Genomic DNA, 26,906 nt, shown 5'->3' with positions numbered 1-26,906 from the left:
TATCAGCTGTAGGTAGGTTTAATATAGGGTTTCATTTCAACAGTTATGTTATACTATACTTACTAATTATTATCAAAATTCAGAATCAGTTATCACTTATCAGTTTCAACTGCACTATGTACGTTGGGTGGACAGTCTACATTTTTAAAATAAATGAAGTGGGCGTTAGTTATTATCAATTGTCTTAAGCAAAATATTGAGTTTAAGAAGAAAACAATATATATAATATAGTCAAGACAGAATCTATTATGCCTAAGGTTTTGAGTTTGAAGAAAGTACGTTACAAAAACGTTTTCATTCTACTTAAGTTTAATAAAATGGGTTTATTATAACGATTTAATACGTTTACAGTCGCAGACACAGTCTTCCAAGGGACAAAAGGCGATAACACAATTTTTTAAAGCAGCTCCTAATAATTGTATTTCTACCCAATCGATCGCTGAGAAGCAAGAACCTTATTTCGTGAAACGTAAAGCAACTTCACCTGTTTTAGTCGAGTCAATCAGTAATTCGACAGCAAAGTCCTCTCCAATAAAAGAAAACATAATCGAAAATCATGTAAAAAAGTGTAAAATCCAAAAAGATATTATTGTTGAGGATAGTAAAAAAGTTTTAGATGATCCTCCTGACAGACCGTGTAGCAATGATAGTGCTTTGATTAGACGATCGCCATTAACTGCTATATACAATGAAAATCATGATGATAGCAAATTATCCTGTAAAAATACTGAATCAAGTTTGTGTTCTATGAAATTATTGAGAACTCCTGAGAAATGTAGTAAGAATGGACAAAGTAGATCATATAGCCCAAAATCCTTAGTTGAAAAGAGCCCAAGAAGTTAGTATAATATTTTTTATTCAACAGAATGTATTATATGTGAAACATAAACATGAACTTTTAAATTAAAGGCAATCTCTTCTACCTTGTAATAAATAAAACATGTATTATTTAAGGAAAATTGACATATAAAAGTAGAGAGGAGAGTTCACCATCAAAATGTGGGTCAACTATCAAATTGTTAGAATTTGATAACATTAGAGAGAATACAGATGACCTCTTTGCTGATGAATGGGATTTAGATGAACTGAATGAGGTAAGCCTCTAATCCCTCTTATCAATGAAATTATTGTAATGTATCAGAAATCCTTGATAAATTACCAACTTTTTATGTAAATACAAGGAAAAACTTTGTTTTCTGTTTTATAGAACACTAGGGAGGATTTAGATCTAACTATTATGCAAAGGTGTGAGGTTTTATCAGTAAAGAGTCATCCTACTAAACTGGAACTGAGATTGAAGAATAATGTTGACCATCAATGCACTTGCTGTATTGAGGGAGTCTGGTATGTATTTTGAAATCTGAGTACAATTTGAATATTTTTTTATCTTGACTCTAACACATGATTGTTACAGTTACAGTAGAAGCAAGAAAATATAATATTTTACACTAAGTTAACTTCAATATGACAAGCATTTCTATGTACTTTTATTGTATATAAGACACTTATGTCACAAACATGTATAGGTGATTTAATATTTAGTATGTAGTGTATGTGTAAGTAAGTGTGTAGTGGACCAACTCCATTAGAATCACCTAACATTTAGTAGTAGTAGTAGATTCAGATCAGATAATTTGTAAACATTTCATCATGTTAATTTGTTTGATGTTATTCTTACTTTATTACGCAATATTGAAACTACATATAAAACAAAAATAAAAACATTATAAAATGCAACAGGTGGCATAATCACTATCCGGGTACAAAAATAGTTGTGAGGAAGTTGAACTACACTTGTACTGGAACTATATTTTTCTAAATATAACAATTACAATTATTAAATACTTTAAAATAATTCAGATAATAAACTTACTAAAATCATTTTAATTTTTTTTAAAGAATGTGATTAGTAACAATACCCAATATACGGAGGAATACAATATGGTCATAAAGTCAGTATTTTAGGACAATTATCTTACATAATATTCATACTATTCAGGTTGAACATTCCAATTCAATCTGGGGAAATAATAAGTATATTAGCATCTAAAAACTCAGCGGGTCAGTATTTTGTAAACAATAACTATGGATTGCTGTCTTTAAGACCAGATCATCTTATATCTACTACCAGTGTGGTGGCTGGAGTATTTTGTAAGAGAAAGGCAGTTCTTCAAGAACGTTGGAAAGGGATAGACTCCACTAATGTTGCAGTAAGTAGATAAATATCTCTTTATATCATTAGTTACTGTTTCATTGATGCTATTTATTTCTGGACCCCTGTATTTTCTTCTGGGCCCCACCAAATGTAGATAAATTACTTTATTTTATAGATAATATATTACTTATATGTATTAAACAAAAACAAATTCGATTAATAGATGACAATTGGGATTTTAATACATGAATTGGTACAAAAGGCCCTTACACGGAATATTAAAAAAGGATCTGACTTGCGCCAGTCATGCGCAGATATAATAAAAGAATCACTACACATGTTATATGACGCTGGTATTAATGAAACGGAAACCAAAGCTAATATGGAACAGTACATAACACCTCTAGAAGATTTTATGCAGACATATTACAGTAAAAATCAGTTGGTTTGTAATGATTTTATTAGTTTTAAATAATTTCTTATCAAAAGAATTCTCTGTTCATCTTTAGTTTAATGTAAATCTCAACAAATTAAAACTTGTCTTTGACTAACCACAACTGTTCTAAACCACTTGAAGCCTTGTATTTTCGTTTTGAAATGTTATTCTTGAAGCCACTCAGTTTGTGTGTGCTAGCTTAACACACTTCTGCAACCTTATATATTTGATGATTTTCTGAAGTAATATTTCCGTTGAATATCTTGTCTTGTTTTAGCTAATCTTGCAATTTTCACTTTGCAGAATAATACAGCTAAATGGAATGGTAGAATAGAAAAAGTTTTAGACATAGAAGAAAATATGTGTTGCCCAGAGTTGGGACTGAAAGGAAAAATAGACGCAACATTACAAGTAACCGTCCATGACAAAAAAGGTAGGCTTATGGTAGGATAGGTGATAAATTATAAATTAATTGCTTATTAATATATGCAGGATTTTGTTGAATATGGTTAATATTACGTCTACGAAACGCTTAGTAATAAGTTAGTTTGCGCATCTGTTTTTTTTAATCCGCAATTATTGTATAAATGCCTAATAATAAAAATTCATTGTTTTTTGATGTACGTATGTTACTTATAGTAGATATTGTTAAAACCATTATTTTACGACTTTACTTTTACTTTAAGGTGAATCGAGCGAAACAGTTCCATTAGAATTGAAGAGTGGTAAAGCATCTGGCTCAGTTGAACATCGAGGCCAACTTGTTCTGTATGGTATGATGATGAGTATACAACGCAATGAAGACCCCGCAATTACAATTCAAAGAGGCCTGTTGCTGTATTTAAAGTGGGTGCGAATTATTTTATTTAAGCAGAGTTATTTAGATAGAACTCTTGGCGAATGAGTCATGTATAAAAAGAGTGGTTGTCTATGTCTTTTAGTTCGTTCACTACTTGGAATCTTACTCAAGGCCAAAATTTACGAGCCACATTGCCGTATTGAGGAAGGTTTTGCATAGTGCGTGCGATTCTTAAACGTGATCTTGTGAGTTTTAACCATGTGTATGCGATGTGTCTGTCTGCAATTTAACTTGCTTATGGTAAAGACAAGTTCACAAGAAATGTTTATTTGGAACCAAAATAGACGTCGCAGCTAACCTAAACTTGGCTCATGTTCTATTCGTTGAAGGTGTACATCCATGTCCCTAATTCTTATAGGGAACAAGTGGATGTGAGGGAAGTCAGCTGCGGCTATCCAGAACGACGAGATCTCTTACTGTTGCGGAATGAGCTTGTTCAGCATCTTGCTTACGGGCCGCAAAGTGTCAAAACAGGTATTTAAAGTATTCAAAGCATTTTACGAAAATAAATTCTCATTGTCATTTTGCACAAAATATAATAAAAAGTCTACAAAATGTTGTCCAAAGCATCCAAAAAAGTATTTAATGTGGTATATCCCATTGGTGTAATAATAATGGACTTCTATTGTCAAAAAAATAGAAGTCCTCACGTGTCACAAATTAGGATTCAGTATAATAGTATCAGAAATAAAATACTCAAATTTATAGAAGTAAAACAAAATAATTACTACAATAATCAAATATCAGAACACTTTAAAAATTTAATCAAATATTGAATCAAATGCTAGGACGATAGACGCTGTCTATCGTTGAGGCTATTATGAAAGGTTTTGATTTTGACTCGCAAGGTATCTCGGTTAAACAACTAGCTGATAACTTTGCCCTACATTTCAGTGCTGCTGTTAAAAAAGGTGTCGTTGACTGTGATACAAAATTATCAAACACATACATCATGTGTGACCAAACGAATCCAAGCTTACTCTCCCAATACGCGACCGAAGAACTAATTAACTATTATACTAATTATACAAACTCTAAACGCCAGGAAAACACCGGGCCTTGATAACATAAAAGTATCCGACCGAAAGTTAATAAAAAACGAAGTTTCCGCTTTCCTGGAATAAAAAATCGAATTAACTAAAGTATTCAATACGGGTTTTATCCAAACCTGTCTTTATAAAAGGAAAGAAAGGTGATTATGACAACTACCGTCCTATAACAATATTATCTTCTATAACCAAGATAGTAAAGAAATATATCGGGGAACAAATTAAATCTTTTTTTAAGCGACATTACATAATATACAAGAACCAATTTGGGTTTCGAGCAGGCAAAAAACCTCGGTACTACTATCGCGTTTCACGAACAAAGTAAATAATAGCCTAGATATTAAAAAATATACTCTTGCTTTGTTCATAGATTTTTTCCGTGCTTTTGACACTTTGGATCATAAACAACTTGAGGATAGACTTAATCATTTAGGAATTCAGGCACTAGGCACTTGGTGTTCAGATTACTTTAAAAATCGTACTTATGCAGTGAAATAAACAATACCGTATAATTATAATAATAATGGTTTAAGTAACAAGGCACCGCCCAAGGCTCGATCCTCGGGCCTCTCAATTTTATGACTTACGTTAACCAAATGTATAACCAATTAGAACACTCCACTTGATACCGGTTCGCAGATTATACGTTGTTAGTTGGAGATAAAGACCCTCATAAAGCTATTGATCAATTACAATCCGATTTTACCAACATACTAAAGTGGTGCAAGACAAAATTGCTTATGATCAATCCAATTTCATCAAAGAAGCCACTGGTCTCCACAAGTCAACCGTGTGTACGAGCCCTTCTTTAAACATAGTTAATAAACAAAAATATCTGGGATTAATTATAGACAAAAAAATTACCCACACGTAGAATACATCTGCGATAAGATACGACGATAACACGCACAAAAACAGTCACTAATTACTTCACTTATGCACACTTCACACAGTACTTTATCACTTGTATTCACTTTATCGCTTCGGTGTTTCTCTCTTGTTATCGCATTCCAAACTAAAGGCGACTAGTTGCGTTTCGGCCCTGGGAATAATTCTAAACAATATTCGAGAACTTTCTAGGCGGGCTTGCTACTGAGTAGCGATTGCACAATTCTAGAACGTTTGGTCTAGAATATTCCTTCATCAAAGGGGTATACCTAGGCCTGAAAACGCCTGAAAACGGGTCCCCTGAAAACTGCACCACTCTACTACACATGTTCTGAAACCGACTGAAAAAAAGGTTTCAGCTTCCTGAAAACTAGGGTAACATTATGGAAATTACAATTTTCTAATATGTGATTAACCCTCTCCTGAAACGGTCAGAAATCATATTACAGCCTGCTGAAAAGGTCTCTAAGTAGTGGAAAAATCTAGAAACATTGCAGTCGACCCGTCTTCGTAACAGTATGTATCTCAACCGAATATATAACCTCCAAATGAGAATCCTCAAACACACTGTCTCGAGAAATGTGTTCGACTCGGAATTTTAAGTTTAGGTTTGAATAACTTTATTTTTATACGATTTCAAAATCATTTATCAATTCCACAGGGGATCAATAAACCCTCTTAATGTCTTTTGATAACATAGCTTTTACACATTAAGAAAACACTTTTTAAACGGATTCACCGTGACCACGCACGCTGTAAAGCACGCGAAACGTCGGAATAATTTACAATTAAAATTATGTAAATAATTATAAGTTTATAATAATAATACATAGCTTCAGTCCGTTTAAAAAGTGTTTTCTTACTCTTAATATTGCCAAACACTTGTCGTGACTTACTAGAACTTTCTACATTTTTGCTTTGCTTCCTCATAGCTTTCTATATCATGCACGGTGTTAAATTTTAATGTATTATCTTATAGAAATAATGGATATAGAAGACACGGCTAAGATGTTACAGCAAAGTTTACCGGATCCAGTACATCATCACAACGCATGTTCTAAGTGTCCATATTTAACAATTTGCTCTCTGCACTTGTGGTGAGTATCCTTCGACGGAAAAATAGAAAAGCTAATATTGTAGTAAATCATGTCCTGGTAACTAGTCGTTTATAAAATTGAATTTGGTATCTATAAATATTTCTTAAAACAATGTAATCTATCTAGTTTGTTGATGCGTTGCGTAACCTTCAGGTCGAGTGTTCGAACCCGGGCTGTGCACTGTAATGTATCTTGTCACTTATGATTACATACATATATTATACCCCATTTTAGGCACACTAATGACGTCATTGTCTCTGAAACGCACCCTTTAGCGAAGTTGCGGGATACAGCTTTAGGTCATTTGTCATCCACTCATGTATCGTATTTCCTACATTGGACGAGTTTGTTGAAGTTAGAGGAAATGGCTCAAATGTCAAATTCACCGTTACATGCAATATGGACGGTATCACCTGAAAACCGGTAATATATTATATATGTTCATACACGCCCCACCCCTTAAAATTATTGCCTAGTTTTTGAAAAGATAATAATCATGTGAGATAACTTATCAAATTTGCAGTCAAAATAGTTCAACCTAAATATTTATCAAATACTTAGGAATTTACGATATTCAGAATGCCTAACGGTGTTGCTAGAATCAATTTTTACTAAATATTATTACTTTTTAGTCTTATCAGAAATATAAGACTAGACGTTAAAGTTAGCGGTAATGAGAAATGGCAGTCGCAACTTTGGCTTTCAGAAACATTCTGTTCCTTGTTTATTATTATTTTAATTGCGTGATCAAATTTAATAGTACTATAATTTCAGAGCGAAACGCGGCACTTGTTCTGCGAATTTGAAGCTGCTCTCGGTCAAGGTACTTGAGGACAGATACGCACATGTGTTCGAAAAGATGAATAAAGGTTCGAAAAATACTAAAGTACTTATTTCAGGATCTAACTAAAAATACACATTAAAACAGTTATACAAGTATTTAGTTGCAGATGTTAGAAGCATTCTAGTTTTCCACATACGATGGAGAACAAAAATGATAGCATTTTCGGTCCGACCGGTATTTGACTGGAATATCTGCTGACAAACAGGCTTACCACTAATGTCAGACACATTATGTACGCAATGTGTTAACGATCGCATCTGTGGTCCTGCCACATTGATCAAACTTACCTTTGATAGCGTTTGATTACTGTTGCTCTTGCATAATACATTATTTTACTGTAGATATTGAAAACCATTCGCTGAAAGGACCAAAAGAAGGGGAGTTTTCAATAGTCAGTTTAGATGGCCGACCGTGGGTTGCAGCGGGTGTAGTAACACATAGCACTAACACTGAATTACATATTAATTTAGAAAGGTACGTTACATCTACGTTTTAAATAAATTGTTATTAGCTGCCGATAAGTTGATAGGATCGCGTATTTGCGACATGGCCGCCCGTTGCAAAATATTTTTTTTAGATTTAACAGTTTTTGTCATGTACTAAATTGCTATTAAATCCCAATAAGAATACAATTATAATAGATAGATTTTTATTTGGTCTTTCATAGCGGGCGTAAAACATTTACTGTGGTTAAACTTATGGTAGTCTATGTGTATCCTAATTGTAATGCATAATAACTTTACAGGTATATCTTAAAATCGCGTTAATATATTTGTCATATATTACTTACTACTCCTTAAATCCGGCTCCGCCGATTCTATGAAGCTTTTTTGAAAATATTTTGTTTCAAATACGGTATAAAAATTCTCGGGGGACAGTTAGTTTACAATATTATTTATTTGGTTATATACAATCTATGTACATTGTACAAGAAGTAATTGGATTAATATATATAAGATTTAATTTAGAATAGTTTTATTTTTTGCTTGTAACTTTGTTTAGTTGTTGGTAATATTTGATTGCTACCTAATCAGACTTGTGTCTGGTCTACGCATATACATTATGCTTATGTTACGTAGCTGTAACTATTATATGTAGTATTTATCCTCATATAACTAATTATTATTATTAATCAGAAATAAATATCTTAAACTGTAATTTAGATATGTTTTTTTATTTATTTTAGGAACCTTAGCTTACGGCATAACAAAAATACAGCTTTTCATATAGACACATATGAATCATACGCGACTACTGTACAAAATTTAACTAATTTGGGAGTACTTATGGAAGATAGCGATCGTGCACTGCGATTACGAAAGTAAATAGTGTTAATTAATAATTTAAAAAAGTTTTAGCATTATTTCAAATTATGTAATAGTTTTGTATGTATAAGGCGTCAACTTTTAGTTTTTTCTGATAAATCTAAAGTCTTAGTGCTTACCATAATATTTAAATTGCCATTAAATTTATATAGTAATCGATAGATGTGTGTAATAGTTTTATTATTTTTACTATGAAAGAGCGTAGATCACCTAACTTTAATTATATTTTTTCAATTATTGGTGATATTAACTTGCTTTTAAGTTGTACTTTATTGAAATTTGTAGACTTATTATTGAAAAGGATGAGCCAGAGTTCATAGAGAAGTTGCCACGAGAAGTGGGTAGATTGGGTTCGAAACTAATGCGAAATTTGAATATCGAACAGCAACGGGCAGTTTTAAAAGCATTATCTTGTAACGACTATGTGTTATTACAGGGGTTGCCTGGCACAGGTATGTATTCTAGTTATAAGTATACGAATAATAATATAGATAATAAAAATATATTATTTGTTCATACGAATATATATTTAATTTTAACTATTAGACAAATACAGCCTACAACTCTCAATCTTGAGAGTTAGCCTGTGTATCTGATTCTTTGTCAATTTTTACATAGGCTTTTTGCCTTCTGTCTGACACGCGTCAATTTTTGGATCCACAGGTTTGCTCACGATGTTGTCCGCTACTGAGCAAGTAGCTAGCGCACATAAAACAATTCAATGGTACACACGGGGTTTGAACGCACGACGTTAGGGTTGATTCCCACGTCTAGCCTTACCTATACACATCAGACATACAGTTATGTTACAACTGTATTGATTGACGTATAACGCATATTTTATTAGTAATAAGACGTACGATTAGTTAATCTTATTAATTAAAAGTGTTTAAAGCGTCTATCCACTGCCATAAATCGAGAGGCAATATCAGGTGCATAATGTATTTTGAACTTAATTTCAGGCAAAACACAAACAATTAGTGTTCTCATACAAATGCTTGTTTGTCTTAAACAACGTGTCCTAGTTACTGCGCACACGCACTCCGCTGTCGATACAGTTTTGACCAGGTGGGTCCTACTTTTTTATCATAAAAAATATTTTCTAACTTACAAGGTATTTGGAAATCGTAGGCTAAAGGTAGTGTTACCATGGTAACCATTTCTTATCAAACGTAACCATGTTAAAAAAACAGTACTTAATTTTACGGTTTCTAAGGCCGAATTTTTTTATAAACATTATAGTCTTGCCTTTATTGCACTGTGCACATAGGTGCAATGAAAATAGATATTCATGTGTAACTATTTTTTATATATTATATTTTGGATATAATAAAAATACTAACACGTTAAAAATAATTATTAAATGTAGGTATAAATAAATCAAAGTAAATTAAACTGTAAGCATTCTACTTAGTAATCGTTTATATCTTTTAAATAACTATCGACGGTTTTATCCGTATCACTTAAAATGAAAATCATTTTATCCTTTATAAATAAGACAGTTTATCTATTTAATTTTGTTTTCATTTGGCACATGGATGAAATTCAGCTTAAGGTAAATGTATATAAATATATAAATTAGCACGCTAAACGGTGTGATGCTTTTAGACTTTATTAGTAGACTCCTTATATAAAATATCCTCCTATTATACTATTTATTACTTTACTTGTAATATTAATACAGTCAAAACCGTTTACGACGACATCGTTTAGAACAACATACCGGTTATATTGACCAAAATCAAAGGTCCCGGTTGAATTCTATTGTATTAGGTAACTTCATCGGCAGTTACGACTATCGGTTTTTACGACCAAATATGAATATTCCCTACGAAGTCGTTATAATAGATTCTGACTGTAGTTCAATTATAGATACCGGCAAACATCTTATCAACAAATATCCTTGCCTACACACAAGCGATTTTTAGATATCACGGCAGCGAGAGTGACGTGTCGATCGCGTGATTGGTAAATCAGTTGACGTTTGTGTCCCGTGTTGTGTACTATGCTCAAACTTTCCCTTCACTCCCTTTTTTATGCTCAAGAAGTTTGCCGGTATCTGTAACTGGTATTTACATTTTATCCTGTTATGGCTAAGCAATATTTTTATGGATCACAGTAATGTAATTTAGTAATTTAGACCTAGATTTTTTTTAACTAGATTACCGGAGTCACTGAAAATAATGAGATTAGGATCTTCATCACGCGTCGCTCATAATCTTGCTGCTAAATCGGAGGCTACCCTTACCAAAAACTGCAATACTTCAGAAGAATTATCAAAATTATATGAATCTATGGTATTTATTTTATTTATCTTTGCGTCCCATACACCTCGCATAATATTAATTTTCGAATTAAATATAAGAAATATTCAGAAGCGAGGTTTAGCGAACACTAAGTCATATGATTTACGACAAAGGTTTAATTTATCGGAAATCACGTCAAAATACTTGCGTCAATATATAAATGATAAAATGAAGATGCTCAACGATTTTTGTAACTGTATGCCTAAATAAAGATTTTCATTTGGAAATAGAGATATAATATGAGTGCTAGACAGGTCCCGATCTGTCTGGCCTTATAAAGTATATTTTTTTTCGTGTAACTTTTTGTACATTTAAGAACGTCAAAAATATATACTTTTTCAGGACGTAGTGGGCGTAACTTGTTTGGGCGCGAATCACGCCCTTCTTTCTAGAACAACTTTCGATGTTTGCATTGTAGACGAAGCCACTCAGGTAACTTGTTTTTTAACTCAAACTTATCTGTTTAGACGTATGTTATACGCGTTCGGACTACAGAAGTATTTTATTTTATTCATTCTATATTGTGTATTCTAATGCAATTCTATTCAACTGAAACTGTATCCACAAGGCCTTTCCATACATTTAATTTTTTTTTTTACAGGTGTTACAATGCACAGTACTAAGACCTCTTTTTGCTGCAAAGCGTTTCGTTCTTGTCGGAGACCCAGAACAATTGCCACCTGTTGTTAAAAGTAAATCTGCTAGGTAAAAATATTATTTTAATTGTCATCTTTGGGTTTGGAATTTAAACGTGATTCAATTTTTGCAGTAAATTTCATAGTTGATACAATTTGAATGTACATCTTTAGGGATCGAAGTATGAACCAACAATTTTCTACTGTAGGAAACATATAATATACATAATTTTCTAACATAGCAACAGAGTAAAGGTGTGTGTGTGTCTTCTTGCTTATTTGGAACTACCAAATGAAAGAACGAACACAACAGTTTTGTTCTCATAGTATAATAGACTATACTACAACTAGGTACCATTATTATGACGAGTAGTTACGTATTTGTTAAAAATAATTAACAAGACTTTTCGAGAACTAAAGTTTTTTGTTAAAAAAATCTTTGAATATCATGTTGAAATTTCGAATTTCTCGTGGCCATAGTTTTATTAACTGATGGACCTTTTTTTGTTTGAACAGGCGACTAGGAATGGAAGAGAGTCTTTTCCATAGACTCATGAATGATAAATCGACATGTACACTACAACTACAATATCGTATGAACCAGGCTTTAGTAGATATCGCTAATAAAGTCGCTTACAGTGAAAGACTAAAGTGCGCGAATAAGTCTGTTGCGGAATCGACTATTAATATTGACGATGAGGTAAGGTTGAGTCTTAAAATGGTAATATGTGTCTTTTATCGAGATTATCACTTATTAATCCTTGCTTTAGACTAAAACACGTTTAGCTATCTCAATTTTTTAAATAGATTTCATGGATAATTTACATTTTAACAACGTAGAAAAACAAATTTGAGTCCTAACGCCGACATTTTGGGACTCGGGCTTATGCATACGTCAATAGACACGTCTCCTGTGTTTATTTGTTATAGTCATTTTAGTTATTTAATACATGTTTTAACTGCTATGAAGATCATGGAAGGAGCTAAATAAGTACTGTATCGTATCGTAGTGCAAAAACACTGTTAGAATTAAACCGATAGTGCTTTTCATATTCTGAATGATATTGCTAGAATTGGATGTTTGAGAATGATGATCTATTTAGGCTTTCATTTACATCATCATTATCATATCTATAGTATGTATCCATAGTTATAGTATATCTAATCGGGTCAGTCATTATTAATGTAAGTCTCGTTAATGGTTATTTATTTTCCTTTCTATCAAACAGGTATTTGAAATCCGTACAATTATCAGTACGAATGTTGTGATTGACAGGCTTAGTTTGTTCAGCAACTGAAGTTTATTGTATTTAAAGTTGTAAAACCCAACATTTAAGAAAAAATATTAATGCAACATCTGGCCTTATGTACCTTATACTTATAGAAACTTCCTGCCCTTGAACCTTGGGAAATAGAAACTTGTAGTAAAGATGTGGATAAAGCAGCTATTTTCATCAATATGGAGCCAATCGAGACTAAATACCATAAAGATCTTACTAACACCGATGAAGGCTGCGTCGTAGTCGCCTTAGTTAAACTATTTATACAGGTATTATAATTTATTATAAAATGGTATTATGTTTAGGATGAGATTAAATTTTTTTAGCTGGAATAAAATAAATATGTATATTATGAACTTGGATTTAGTAGTTGCGTTTATTATTTTTCTGTCTTTGTATTTTATATAGCAAGCACACATGGTATAACAAATGATAACAACTTTACTAGACTAACTATACTAAAGTTCAATTCTATTGTTTTGTTTCTGTACTAAATAAAAAATCAGAACGACTTTACAAGTAGTCAATAAATCAACTTCCTATGTATTTCAGGTTGGTGTGGAAAATTCAGACATAGGCGTTATAGCACCATACCGCGATCAAGTGTCATTATTGCGTCAAATGCTTGCGAAAATGCATGTCGAAGTCAGTACTGTTGATCAGTTCCAAGGACGAGATAAATCTGTCATCATATACTCATGTACTAAAAGGAATTCATTTGATGATAAAGTTAAGGTCAGCACCACAGAACAAATAAAATGTATTAGCAATACACAACTGTTGCAAAATGTAAACAATGATTTTTCTTGATTTTTAGGAGGGTGAAGTTTTAAACGACCAACGTCGTTTAGCGGTTTGCGTTACTAGAGCCAAACACAAGTTTATAGCAATAGGAAATGAACAAGTTCTACGAAAATATACACCACTATCTAAACTTATAGATGCATGTAAACAAATAGTGATGGACAAAAATGTATTGCTGGAGCTGATTAAACAATATAAGAGTGTTTTGTAAAAATTAAAAGCAAAGAATAAACAGAACTTGTTTTTAATTTTACTCTTCCTTCTTTTTATTGTACTGTTCAATGCTTACAGGTTATGGCATATCACAAATTATTACATACTTGATACTTTCATTGCTGAAAGTTATCTAAGAATTTATGTTAATTTATTCTTTTCTCTCTATATGACCACAGAACAAGACATTTCAAATGTAAGATGTGCCTATTTATTACAGAAAAATTAAAGAGCATAGAAATATTTAAATGCAAAACATTAATTATCGGGGTCCTTATTGGTTCTAGGCTTATTGTCTGGTAAATTAAAAAATTTGCTGACATCAAATTCATCGGCAGCAAGCAGATCATCCCGCGCTATTTCGTCCACTACAAGAAAATTGTCGTCATCCATACTTTGAACATCAAAAATATTGTTTCGGTCAAAAGAGGGGGGCAGAATGACATCTTTCAGTATTTCGTCTGGCTCCATGAGAGTTAAATCAATGTTTTGTTGAGTGGAGCCATTGGATGTGTTCAATTCTGGTTGGGCACGTGGAACACCTGAAGCCTGGGGTTCAGTAAATATGGCATCAAGGTCGGCGAGAGTGTACATATTCTCAGAGTCGGGCAAAACCCGCGAGGGACTCGACTGTGAGGAAGAGCGAGCCGGGCGCTCGCGGGCGGGCGCTACACCCGCCCTTTTCTCATGTTATACTCTCTTCTTCTGGCCCTTCTTAGCCATGCGCTCTTTAGTCTTTTCTATTAAAGGCACAAGCTGTTTTTCTTCAGCCAGTATTGTTAGTAATGTTATTATAAACGGCATGTAGTTGTGTCGGCGTCGTATCATCTCCTGCTGATATTTGTGCATTTTTATATCTTCATACTCAATTAACATCTTAAGCCTTCTCACTTCATTTTCAATATCTCCAGAATCCATACCAAGCATATGATTTTCAGTTATTAACTCATCTATCTGACGTTCATATATCATCTTTCGGTTAGAAACCAATGCCATAAGATTGAAATGGATTTCTCCCTCAGTGTAGGTGTTAATTCTCTTCAATATTATTGGACGTACAACATCCAGCCAGTCCTGATCTGGACCTATAGGACCATGGTCAATAGGGCCATCCCGTAGTCCATCCAATTCATATAAACGTCCATCTATTGGTATGTAGCCAATGAAATGGTATGCATCTTCTTCCTTTGTTTTTGGGGATTTACTGTCAAACTCAAAAAAAGTCTGTTGTGCCATAGAATTATGGGCTGCACGAATTGTTTGTGAATTACTGAGGGTGAGCCCACGCATTTTAGGATCAAATGACATACTAAATTCTTTCAACTTTGTCAATTCTGGACCTAAGTGAATATCAGGGTGGTTGCAGTTCAATAATAAACTAATTACCGCTTGTGTGGCGCAAGCATTATTAATTACCTGTTTTGCGAAGAAAATTTTTTGAAGACGATCATCAGTCACAACAGGATTAGTAGGTTCTTCATGTTGAACATATTTAAAAAGGAAAATGAGTCCATGAACTGGTCGCAAATTTTCAAATATTCCATCATCGATTGTCCACATTTCTTCTACCTGTGCTCCTGTTACACCAAATTTTTTAATAAGTTCTGTAAAAACTCCAGGATCGCTTTCGATCAAACACCAATCCCCCGCAGAATCCATTGTGTTGATTTTGGAGAGCCACTAAATTAAAATCGCTTTCCTATTTTTAGTACTTCAGTTTAGAAAATTATCTTTGTGGTCATTCTACTTTTTTTGCTAGTCACGTTAAAAAATTCACAGATTTTGATTATTTATTGTACTTTAATGTTTATCAGACTACAATAATTAAAGAGAATTATAGTATACTTGGGAATAAAGGAGCCATTCTCGATCAAATGTATGTCACGCCCTCTAAAGTTCAGCCCCTGAAAACAAAACTAAATTGTAAATATATTATAAACAGGACATAGGTAATTGGACATATTCCTGTTAATAATATACTCTAATGTCGAAATAGAGAATTCCACCGCTTGATTCTGTAGCTCTATCTTTTTTTGCTGAAATAAATTTTAAATCAATGTTGAAGGAGTACAATTTAATTTTTTTATATAAATTCCAACTATATGTTTTTTTAAATTAACTTTACGTAATTTAATATACATACAGTCCAAATTATAATTGACACAGAGTATAACACGTAGTCAGTAAATATTAAGTACAATATTTATCAATAACCGGTATAAATCAAACATAATATACACATATAAAAAAATATTATCTCTATTAACATTTTGTATATGACAGTTACAGTATTCCTCATTTTCTGAAATTTTAGTAGTGTAAGACGTAAGTATATGTCTACGTATCTGTATCTTGTGGAGTCGTGTCTATACCTAAGAGTAATTTAACTAAATACTTTCCCCGCCCATTTTGATTGCTATTTAAAACTATTTTAAATTTCGTGCTCAGATTTAATTCTTAAATAACATTTATATGAAAAGAAATTGCGTGCAAAGTCCATGCCAGAGCAATTCATCGTAGTAGATATTTTTAGTGACAACCTACTTACTGTGAATCCTAAAATTAATTTAGAAGGTAACATATAAAAATTAAAAATCTTATGAAGTCTTACTATACTAACTTTTAATTATCATAGTTTAGTTAAATTTAACGATTAGTTTATGATATATCATGAATATATTATAATATATAAGCATGCTGTGCTAAGTAATTTGTAATTTGTGCTGATAAGTTTAACTTTAGGGACAATTTAATGAATTTGTTTTTAAATATATTTTTAATGAATACTATCACATTTACAGCATAGTAAAATAATGGTAAAGGCAGTAGTGATTATCACTGTAAGTGATACCTGTTTTAAGAACCATGCCAAGGATGAATCGGGACCAGCCTTGTTTCAACTTGTTAAGGAGCAGTTTCCAGATGCATACATCCATACAATTATTGTTCCCGATGAAAAGGAATTAATTGAACGTGAGCTTAAGTACTTTTGTGAATCAAACATTGATTTAATTCTGACAACTGGTGGAACAGGCTTGAGTAGTAGAGATGTAACCCCAGAAGCCACCAAAGCTGTTATACAGAGGGAAGTTCCTGCAATTCCAATTGCTATGACCTTAGAAAGTCTCAAAAAGACTCCTATGGCAATGTTATCAAGAGCAACAGCGGGAATAAGAGATAGGACTTTGATAATTAATTTCCCAGGAAGTAAAAAGGCAGTTGTTGAGTGTATAGAAGTTGTAAAACCAGTTTTATCTCATGCTGTTTCATTGTTAGCGAATGATCTTGTTGAAGTTAGAGCTGTTCATGATCAAATGCAAAGTGGGTGCCCACATAAAACTAGCAGAGTAGTTGTTAGTAAAGTGGCATTAAGGCACAGAGAGTCACCATACCCAATGCTTGAAATGACAGAGGCATTTCATATGGTGGATGCTGTTATGATGCACTGGACTGAGAGGGTAGAGGATGTGCCTATTGATCAAAGTATGGGCAAAGTGGCGGCACAGCAAATATTGGCTAAGGAACCAATGCCACCATTTCCAGCCTCTGTTAAGGATGGTAAGATTTGAGGGTCATTAAAAGCACATATAATCAAATTTTACATAATTCACTTTTAAGTCTTACTAATTTAGGAAATGAATTGGTAAATCCATCCTTTAATATTTCTGTACATAGAAAAAATATCCAAGCATTTTTGTTTTTGTCTAGTTTGATAAGACTTCTTTGTGATACAAATAATTTGTCTATGTTGAGTTAAGGTTAAAAGACAAAGTTTTAAGGTCTCCTCGATGTTTGCAATTTGTTTTAGATATTTTTTTGTATATTTTTAACACCTTTTAAAGCTTAAAATAAGTTTGGATATTTAATGTTTTGTCTAGATCGAAATTGAGATCTATACTAAACAGTCTTTGCTGCCTTCTTTTGCCATTCCAAGCAGATGTCTTTAATGTCATGGTAACATGTGTAGGCTACGCCTGTATAAGTTGGGACGGGGTCGGTATACGTAAAGTGCGTTCAGCTGTGACAGCTGGAGATACGCCCGCTGCCCCGCTTGCATCTGGAGAATGCGCTCGTGTGAATACAGGCGCGCCCATACCTTCGGGAGCTGATTGTGTGGTTCAGGTTTGTTTCTTTCACGTATATTTTTTTATTAGCTCGAACGGTGAAGGAAAACATCGTGAGGAAACCGGCTTGCCTTAGACCCAAAAAGTCGACGGTGTGTGTCAGGCACAGAAAGCTGATCACCTACTTGCCTATTCAATTCACAAACGATCATGAAACAGATACAGAAATCTGAGGCTCAGACCTAAAAAGGTTGTAGCGCCATTGATTATTATTTTATATTAGATTTTTTGTAACGAAAATAAATAATAGATATTTTATTAGTGTAATTGGACACACTACGGATTTTTTATTCAAGATAAAGTTTTGTAATGCAACAATGTCAGTAGCTGAAACGCAAAACCTAATACCTATATCATTAATAAATGTAGTTTATCTTTCATTCATCACTAATTTCTAAATAACTTTTGTATATTTTTTTATTAAATAAACTGGCAGCTGTAATTTATTTTAGGTTGAGGATACGAAACTGGTGAAGGCCACAGACGATGCCGAGACAGAGCTGGAAGTAGAGATTTTAGTAGTTCCCCAACCACATCAAGATGTGCGACCCATAGGTTTTGACATATCGTTGGGTGCTGTGCTGTTGGAAAAAGGTAAGTTTTTTTAAGTTTATATTTAATCGCCAACACAGTCGTTTATCTCCTGGTTAGCTAGCTGCCGAAAAAAGAAACAAAACATAATGTATGCCAAAAGAATTTGATAATTTAGGCCTGCTTCATAGAAGAAACAAAGTTACATATATAAATCATCAGATACTATTACAGGTACAAAAACAAAAGACCTAATATAGATATTGGTTCTTTTGTTTTTGTTGACGTCGACTAAACATTTATGAAAGGTTCGTTAGTACCACGGGTGCACCAATGCATACTGCAATGATGTAATCCTGTCCAATCCATGTCCTTTCTATTGAACTCGCTATGGAGTAGGAAAACATCGTGAGCGATTAGCGTGCCGTAGACATAAAAATGGAATGCTTGTCTGCCACAGAAGGCTGTTCACCTTCTTGCTAAGAACGAAAAACATTTCTCGGCTCTAGACTACACGGCATTGTTTATTAACCACGTCGGTACAATATCTAGGTTACCTAATAGATTTAAAGTTGTCTATATTTAATCAACTTCAAAAATAGATTATTTGTCACCTTGCAAAGGTGAGCGATTCATTGAGCTCATTAAAGATAATTTTATATTTTCGTACCTATTTGTTGACGAATAGATATACATAGGTCAACATAATACGATAACTTTAAAAATAATACAATTACCGATTGTCAATTATTTGTTATAATTGCAATTAAGTTATCAAAGAGATTTACATTTAAAATACAAACATTCAAGCGTCTTTAGAAACCTATGTTTTTTTGATTTGATGTTAATTTTTGTACTGTTATATTAAATATGTTTGACTTACGTGTAGGAATTCGTGCACTATATTGTAAAATGCTTGTTTGAATATGATTTTGAACGCGACATTTCCGCCCTCGCATTTAAAATTTATGTATTTTATCCTTAAAGTCGTCACGAGATACTAAGAATTCTTGCTAATACTGTAAATAGCTTCAATTTGATTGAATATGCATTATTTATATCTGAAATAAAGATAATTTTAACGTTGTCTACGTTCGGGGCGTACGGACCCGAAAGACGTCTAAAAATATCAACTAAGTACAATCTCATTCTCGAACTTAAACACAGATAAAAATCAAATAACATCGGTCGGTAGAGTTTAATTACAAACATGCAACGATATCTAGAAATATCACTGTAATATGTAAGTACAAAATCTCTATAAGATCTACAATAAAATTATTTATCTAGTCATATCTTTTTTTGATTATAACTTGAAGAATGATATTGTACCCTAACCTTAATATATCACGAGATAAATCATTACGTTATTCAGCAAAAAAGTGATATGATATTTTTAGGTAATTATGTATAGGCTGCGAGTAGCAATTTTACCAAGAAACTTTATGAATCTAATGTAACCATTTCCTCTGTTAAGAACTGAACAGGACAAAGGCGAATGTAAGTTGTTTTTACTTTTTAAGTAGTAGCAAAGAATGTAAGTCGGTATATATATTATAATTATTGTATGGCATAAATAAATAGGTATGGAGATGCCGTATGATGCAAACGCAAGACTGCGACATCAGAGCTTGAAAATTATCGAGAGTTTCGTCGTCAATTACGTAATTAAGGTTATTTGGTTGTCCAGAAATGTTATAATTACTATGTAATCAGCATATTACATCATTGCAATCGCTATTTAAATTACGTGGTACGCTTACAGTTTTAGCTGTATCATGAACTTATTTGAAATCAAAAAGTTCAATTTAAGATCGGACGTGCAAACGTTTTTAAACTGATAAGCAATTGTAAATAAACACAAGTAAAGCTTTTTCCCATTATTTACGCAGGTGATGTAATCGATGCAGCAAAGATAGGAATTTTGGCTGGCGCTGGTTATCTTAAAGTGCCCGTAAGATTTTGTCCTAGGGTATGTGTATATTTTGTTTTTCACGTTCCTTGTATGTTCTTAATCTCTAAAAGTGAAACGAGTTTTTTCGGCGTTTCCTGCAAACTGACTGTTTTTTTAAAGCTTTTTGTAAATAATATTAGCAATAGTTTTTAATGACCATTCTGCACACTAGAAGTGGGCTATTTAAATCATATATGTATAGATATGTACCCTATATACTTTCTCCTTTTAAATTTATGTGTTAAAATATATTTGCGATAAACTCGTAAGAGAGAAACCATCTCACTTCTCTATACACCGAACGAATTTTTTATTTTTTAAATGTAAAAAAAATATATAAAAATTCCTTTTACAGGTTGCGATATTATCAACAGGCAACGAGTTACAAGAACCATTTGAGAAAACACTTCGTCCTTCCCACATAAGAGATTCTAATAGGATTATGTTGAAAATGCTTCTTAGGTACGTTATATATTTATTATTAACTAGCTGCCCCTAAGAACTTCAATTATTCTTCAAATATTCTCTCCAAAAAACCTTCCTCAAAGTTCAAGGCATAAATTAAAAAAAAATGTACCAGACCAGGCATCTTCGAGTTTTGAGCTTAGTAAGATATATTGCGATTCATTTTTATTTATAAAGATAGATATATCTTCTTTATATTCTTAAGTGATGTTTCTATGTAATTTAACAAGTTATGCAAAAGTTTGGCTGATGTTTACCTTTTGAAGAACGCTGAACGGATTTATAAGAATTTTCAAACGAATAGAACAAACCCTGTCAGATAAGTTTATAAATATAATATTAATAACCGTCCAATCAATTCCTAAAAACTGAGGTATTGATAACATCGATATATTCTTCAACAGTTTTTCCGTTTATTACTTTACCTTAATATCTAGTTGTAAATTTATGTTATTATTTTAACTTCAATGGATACCCTGTACGTTTAGCTACAAACACTTTTCAAGGAAACAGTTGTTTAAACAAAATAAATAATTTTATGATCAAAGTATGCACGAACGTTTTAACTTGTATTGTTCATTGGCCAAGATGTCACGAGTCAGGCACAGTTTTGAGTCTGTTTCATTCCATTTTATGTACAGCCAAATAGGCTTCCGAGGTCAAAAGCGCGATGTGAGTACGTATTTTCTATATCTATGATAAATGCTTGGCCCTAAACAATAGTGGACGTCGTAATTTAGTATTTAGTCTAAAATATATCTATCTGTAGAGAACACGGTTACGAGAGCATAGACTGTGGTATTGCCCGGGACGAGCCCGCAGAATTAGCGTCTGCAATCGCACGCGCATTGGCCAAATGCGATATACTTGTATGTACGGGTGGCGTGTCTATGGGTGAAAGGGATCTGCTCAAACCTGTGCTTGCTAATGTAAGTTATTTAAATCTATGGATAACCTTTGTAAATATATATGACTATTACGGGGAAGTCCCCGTAATGGCCTCGAAAACAAGCAATGGGAATATTCCCGGTTCCGTTCGATAGTCGCGCATCGCTCACGAGTTGTTTGATCTCAAAGATTTCAACATTATGATTGGATTTTTTTTTAAATTTAAAAATATCGCCTAGTTAGCCCCTGTTTTCAGTGGGACTGAAGGCTCTTTGTATCTACGAGGAGCCTAAAATGCCCTTAAGTAGATAGCCTTTAAGTAGCTCGCCCCTGGTAATTTGAAACTTATACGAGAATCGATTTTATTAATTGCTGAATATGAAGTTTGCCATCCGGAAATAATATATAGATTATACTGTTATGGAAATAGATACTAATTATGGTTTGCATTCTCACGCGAAGCAGAGAAATTGTTCGAGCGATATTTTTTTTATCTAAAATTAATTCACGCAGAGTTCCTTGGCTCGATGAGCTGGTTTATACACGCGATGATTATAAATATTAAAGATATATATTTCTTGTTTAATAAGTAGTTACTGAGTTCATAAAACTTGACTTAACAATTATTGCGAAAACTATCAATAAATATGTGGATTCGGAAAAGTAACAAAATATTTTTTTTAATTAATTACACAATCATGCATATAAACAAATGTAATCTCGCAATAAATAATGTCTATATTCGATGAAATGAATATATTAAAGAATTAAATATCGACTATCCTATATTCTTAAAATTGTTTTCAGGATTTCGGAGCGACGATCCACTTTGGCCGCGTGCGCATGAAACCGGGCAAGCCCAGCACGTTTGCTACATGTGATTATGAAGGAAAAACCAAATTCATATTTGCTCTGCCGGGTATATATATGTATTTTTGATTATTTGTCTGAAAAAAATGCTCTTAATTTATAATTTTTTTCCCGTTTTGTTTTGTAGATTCTGAAGTAAATTAAGTTTTTATTATTATAGTTACCGCTTTTATAATAATCTAATACAATAGTCTTACATATCTGAATGAGTTATCAAAAATATGATTTAATCTTTTGTTTAGAAAAGTCCCTCCTAACCATATACATAAAGCTAAATAAATCATATTTAAATATTTCAGGAAATCCAGTGTCAGCATATGTTTGCAGCTTATTATTCGTAGTGCGAGCACTACGTCAATGTACTCGTTATACGAGTGAGTTCGCCCGTATGCGTGTACGTCTCGCGCGTGACGTCAAACTCGATCCAAGACCTGAGTACGCACGTGCTGTTCTTCACTTCCCTGATAATGCGGAGTTACCTGTTGCTACTTTGCTAGGCAACCAGGTAAATAAATATTTATAGTTGTTTATTGTGTTACTATTTTAGTATAATTTTGTCACAAACGTAAGAAATCGATATGATTAGAAAAACTGTTCTAGCCACACAGACATTTTTATGTAAATTAAATTAAAGTAAATTAATTTATATGATATGTTAAAAAATTTAAAATGGTCAAAGTTAATTGCAAAATTGATCTCTTTTATGGCTCTTATATGAATGTTTTTCTCACTGAAAAGTTGGGTGAAGAAATACTTTATTACACTCTTGCAATTTGATGAATTGTCATATATCGTTATTAAAATTTTGCGCTACCATAGAAGAAAGAAGAGATATACTACATTTTTTTACAGCTAAAAGCTGCAACTTGTTCAGAAGAATAGTTTTCAATTTCATAGAATGTATTTTTTTATTTTGATTACAGTGCAGTAGTAGACTACTTAGTGCTTCTGGAGCCAGTGTGTTACTTGAATTACCAGGTGCTAGTGAAACTTGTAAAGCTTTACCATCAGACTCAGTTGTATCGGCACTTGTTACTGGAAGAATTGACTTTAGCAGACCTGAGTTATATGGTATGTGAATGATAACCTAAAGTTCTCATTTCATTGTTATTACTTAATTCTATTATTGCAGTGAATCTAGATTTAAAAAAAGTAGCTTATAGCATATGTTATATTCATTCAAATGGTGAATAAAGTTTTCTAAAATTATGACCAAAGAGAATTAAAATTATAATGTATATCTCAAATCACCATTGATATCAAGCAAAAGAAACATCATTTGCATATGTTCCTTAGATTTTATATGTAACATTATTATATATATATATAACATTATATACTGATAAATAGTTTTAAGTCAATTTTTTATTCATATTTATGTATTTCATCATTCCTGATGTATAATACATATCATATACTAAAAGTTGTGATCTGATGTTACATTTATGAAAGAAATATATTTAATAAAACAAAATGTGTGAGAGTTTCTTTTATTTTATATCAAAGACAAACTACTGAAATTTCATATAAAAATGTTCAACAACTATAGTGTGCAAATATTAAAGCCATGGGACTTGTATTAGCAGTGTACCTGAACTCGAACTTATATAAAAAATATTTTTTGAAAACTAAAGTTGTATTGTTAATTCACATTCAACACAAAATGATAAACAAATGTTTAAATAATTTATAATAGCTTGTATAAAAACATTCTCAAACCACAGATCACTCAAATTGTATAAATAAATAGATCTTATATTTTTTTAAATTTATATTATAACACCTACTATAAATTACACAACACGTTGGACTTCAAAGAACCTTTTAAGGTAATACACTTGCCCAAATGTCATAATGAGAAGAACACACGCCTCAAATATAGACCACATTACAACTCTAGAGTTTGTGCTCTCATTGATGTCACGATGAATGCGGTCACGAACCTAGAATATTTTTAAAAAATTAAGAAAATTCAACTTTATTTACTATTATTTTATAGCCAAGGGTTACATTATATGATACATTGGAGGTGACAAATATAAACTATAGATGAGATGATTTGGTTGTCAAACAGAAAGACATTATTATGTGTGTCTGCAATTAAGATGTGTTTCTAGGCTCAAAATTGCAAAGCCGTTTCACCAAATTATTCTCTTTAATACTAATCCTAAGTGCTACTACTCTTCATGGGGCATAGCCTCAGATTGCATATTTTTCTTTTAAATAGGCAAAATTCACTACCTGACAAAATTTACAACACAATATTTGGGTTAAAAACATGCTGGTTTTCTTACCATCATGTAAATATTACATAAGCAAATTAAAAGATAATTTATAAATGCACACACAATAAAAATTTGACTTTACATCTTACTAACACTAGGCCAATATTGGCGATGGTCTGGTTTATTTAGGAAAAGTCTTAAAACGGTTCAAGCTTTCCAGAAAATGGAAGAAATTAAAATAGGAAAACTTCTTGAATATAACATTGCTATTCAAAACAGATATTTATTAATCATACCTGCATGTACTCTTGTTCATGTTTTACAGTTTTTAGAGTAGTTCCCAATTCCTTAATCATATCTTCTAACTTATTGTGATTTGCATCATCATCTTTTTCACCTGTTTTTTTGGCTGGAGCATCACCCACTTCGAAATTGAACATTACTACCTGTAATAAAAAGAAAGAATTATCTTAATACATATGTAACAATAGTTTGATTATTTAATTTATATTTTATTATAGATTAAAATAGTAAGTCAATGATTGTGACTGGTTCTAAGTTAGATCTTATATAGCTAAAGACTTTAATTAAATATTCAGCCAGACTGCAATTGATTACCTTTGGTGTCATAGTGGACATTTGATTGCTAAAACAATATGTATAACGTCCAGATGTTGCTGCTGAGAATGTGTACATTCCAGATGATTCCCTTTGTCCTGTGTATATGACAGCTCCATCAGGTCCTGTTATCTTAACATCTATATCTAAGAAACCTCCTTCAGCTATTTCGAATGTTAAACCTGTAAGTCAAAAAAAATCTAAGTGATGTAGTTAATTAATTAAATTTAATACACAAAAACTACTAGTTATTAGTAAGACCCTAATTATTAAACAGACATAAGTTACTAGAAGACTGTGACCGTAGAAATATCTCACCCATTTTAGTATCGGCATCTACATTTTCAAAAAAACATTCTTCTGCATGAGCATCGACTGTAATGGTATAACTGTAACTAGCTGTTATTACTGAACAGATAGATAGTAAGAAAACTATGTGTCTATTTGAGCTTTTCATTTTAATTAAATAAGTTTATTTCACTGTAACCTATTTTGTTTTCGATTTATTTTTGAAATAATATCCAAAGCAAAGCTCTACCCTAGTCAGGCCACGTAATGACATATGACAATTATAATTTATAACATACAAACGGCTGATGTCTGCTGTATTCTGCTGTCAAAATATGCACTACTCAATTTCAAACTGTACGTTCAAACGTACACTGCATTATTCTAACCGAATTAAGGAAAGGGTAAACAAACTAAATCTGTGGTGCATGGTCAGATTTGGATTGCCAATGAAATATTTGGGTATATTCTTTTTTATAACCTTTTATCTAATTCAATTCGAAAACCCGTAAATATGATAGACTGTTTATATAATTAGTTGCAATAGTAATACATCTTACAAAATTGTATGTAAAAAGAATATTTCTATCTGCGAATTTGTATTTTATTACTGGCTTCCTTGTATATTATAAAATGTACTACTTGACTATCTCTTTGTAACTCGACGGCAGGTAAATTGTATATCATAAAAAATTATATGATATAAATTCTTCAAACTTAAAAATGTTGACTGTGTCGAACTTTAATTAAAACTAATCCAAACTATATTAATTTACGACTGCACGTAATGAAAGAGCCAAAGTTCAAGGAGATTTGCTTATTTTGGATTTTGCATTAATAATGCGATTCAATAAAACCACAATGAAGTGTCTGTGCAAATTTGCTATCGAAACAAATAACAGGTTCGTCTAATAAAAATGTGTACCATTCCATTAAAATTTTGAATATATAAGTACTTATGTCGAAATAGTATTGCATATTTATTACGACAATATTTACTATTTACGAGGTCTTTAACGATATTCGACGTAGGCTATTTTGTTTTTAAGGAA

General features: G+C 32.3%; 4 protein-coding genes across 5 annotated transcripts; 2 read left to right on the top strand and 2 right to left on the bottom strand.

Moving 5' to 3' along the window:
- Positions 1 to 17: 17 nt before the first annotated feature.
- LOC123709240 (DNA replication ATP-dependent helicase/nuclease DNA2) lies at positions 18 to 13,909 on the top strand. The gene is made up of 23 exons (XM_045660389.1): positions 18 to 275; positions 352 to 838; positions 955 to 1,094; positions 1,208 to 1,344; positions 2,000 to 2,210; positions 2,379 to 2,600; positions 2,895 to 3,024; positions 3,278 to 3,437; positions 3,809 to 3,924; positions 6,367 to 6,484; positions 6,719 to 6,907; positions 7,259 to 7,353; positions 7,670 to 7,802; positions 8,515 to 8,649; positions 8,939 to 9,105; positions 9,616 to 9,721; positions 10,815 to 10,950; positions 11,302 to 11,391; positions 11,561 to 11,664; positions 12,111 to 12,294; positions 12,979 to 13,143; positions 13,427 to 13,609; positions 13,692 to 13,909. Exons 1-23 carry the CDS (start codon positions 249 to 251, stop codon positions 13,887 to 13,889), a joined length of 3,633 nt encoding a protein of 1,210 aa, XP_045516345.1. The 5' UTR covers positions 18 to 248; the 3' UTR covers positions 13,890 to 13,909.
- On the bottom strand, positions 13,907 to 15,715 carry LOC123709243 (ubiquitin carboxyl-terminal hydrolase isozyme L5). Its single transcript, XM_045660391.1, has one exon. It carries the CDS (start codon positions 15,548 to 15,550, stop codon positions 14,582 to 14,584), a length of 969 nt encoding a protein of 322 aa, XP_045516347.1. The 5' UTR covers positions 15,551 to 15,715; the 3' UTR covers positions 13,907 to 14,581.
- Positions 15,716 to 16,167: 452 nt separating this feature from the next.
- Positions 16,168 to 24,070, top strand: LOC123709464 (gephyrin). 2 transcript variants are annotated; one of them, XM_045660851.1, is made up of 10 exons: positions 16,168 to 16,216; positions 16,693 to 17,449; positions 17,859 to 18,013; positions 18,468 to 18,609; positions 20,439 to 20,518; positions 20,856 to 20,962; positions 21,735 to 21,894; positions 22,661 to 22,772; positions 23,023 to 23,228; positions 23,647 to 24,070. In XM_045660851.1, exons 2-10 carry the CDS (start codon positions 16,705 to 16,707, stop codon positions 23,800 to 23,802), a joined length of 1,863 nt encoding a protein of 620 aa, XP_045516807.1. In that variant the 5' UTR covers positions 16,168 to 16,216; positions 16,693 to 16,704; the 3' UTR covers positions 23,803 to 24,070. The 2 variants fall into 2 exon arrangements, with proteins under 2 accessions (XP_045516807.1, XP_045516805.1); XM_045660849.1 differs by lacking the exon at positions 16,168 to 16,216 and adding an exon at positions 16,224 to 16,465 and having other exon boundaries at positions 23,647 to 24,069.
- Positions 24,071 to 24,199: 129 nt separating this feature from the next.
- LOC123709465 (transmembrane emp24 domain-containing protein 2) lies at positions 24,200 to 26,138 on the bottom strand. The gene is made up of 4 exons (XM_045660852.1): positions 25,885 to 26,138; positions 25,567 to 25,748; positions 25,245 to 25,394; positions 24,200 to 24,666 (listed from the first exon to the last, which is right to left on the bottom strand). Exons 1-4 carry the CDS (start codon positions 26,021 to 26,023, stop codon positions 24,517 to 24,519), a joined length of 621 nt encoding a protein of 206 aa, XP_045516808.1. The 5' UTR covers positions 26,024 to 26,138; the 3' UTR covers positions 24,200 to 24,516.
- Positions 26,139 to 26,906: the final 768 nt, after the last annotated feature.

Source organism: Pieris brassicae, chromosome 5, assembly GCF_905147105.1.
Source record: "Pieris brassicae chromosome 5, ilPieBrab1.1, whole genome shotgun sequence".
NCBI classification, from domain to species: Eukaryota; Metazoa; Arthropoda; class Insecta; order Lepidoptera; family Pieridae; genus Pieris; species Pieris brassicae.
This window is presented reverse-complemented; position numbering and strand designations above follow the sequence as displayed.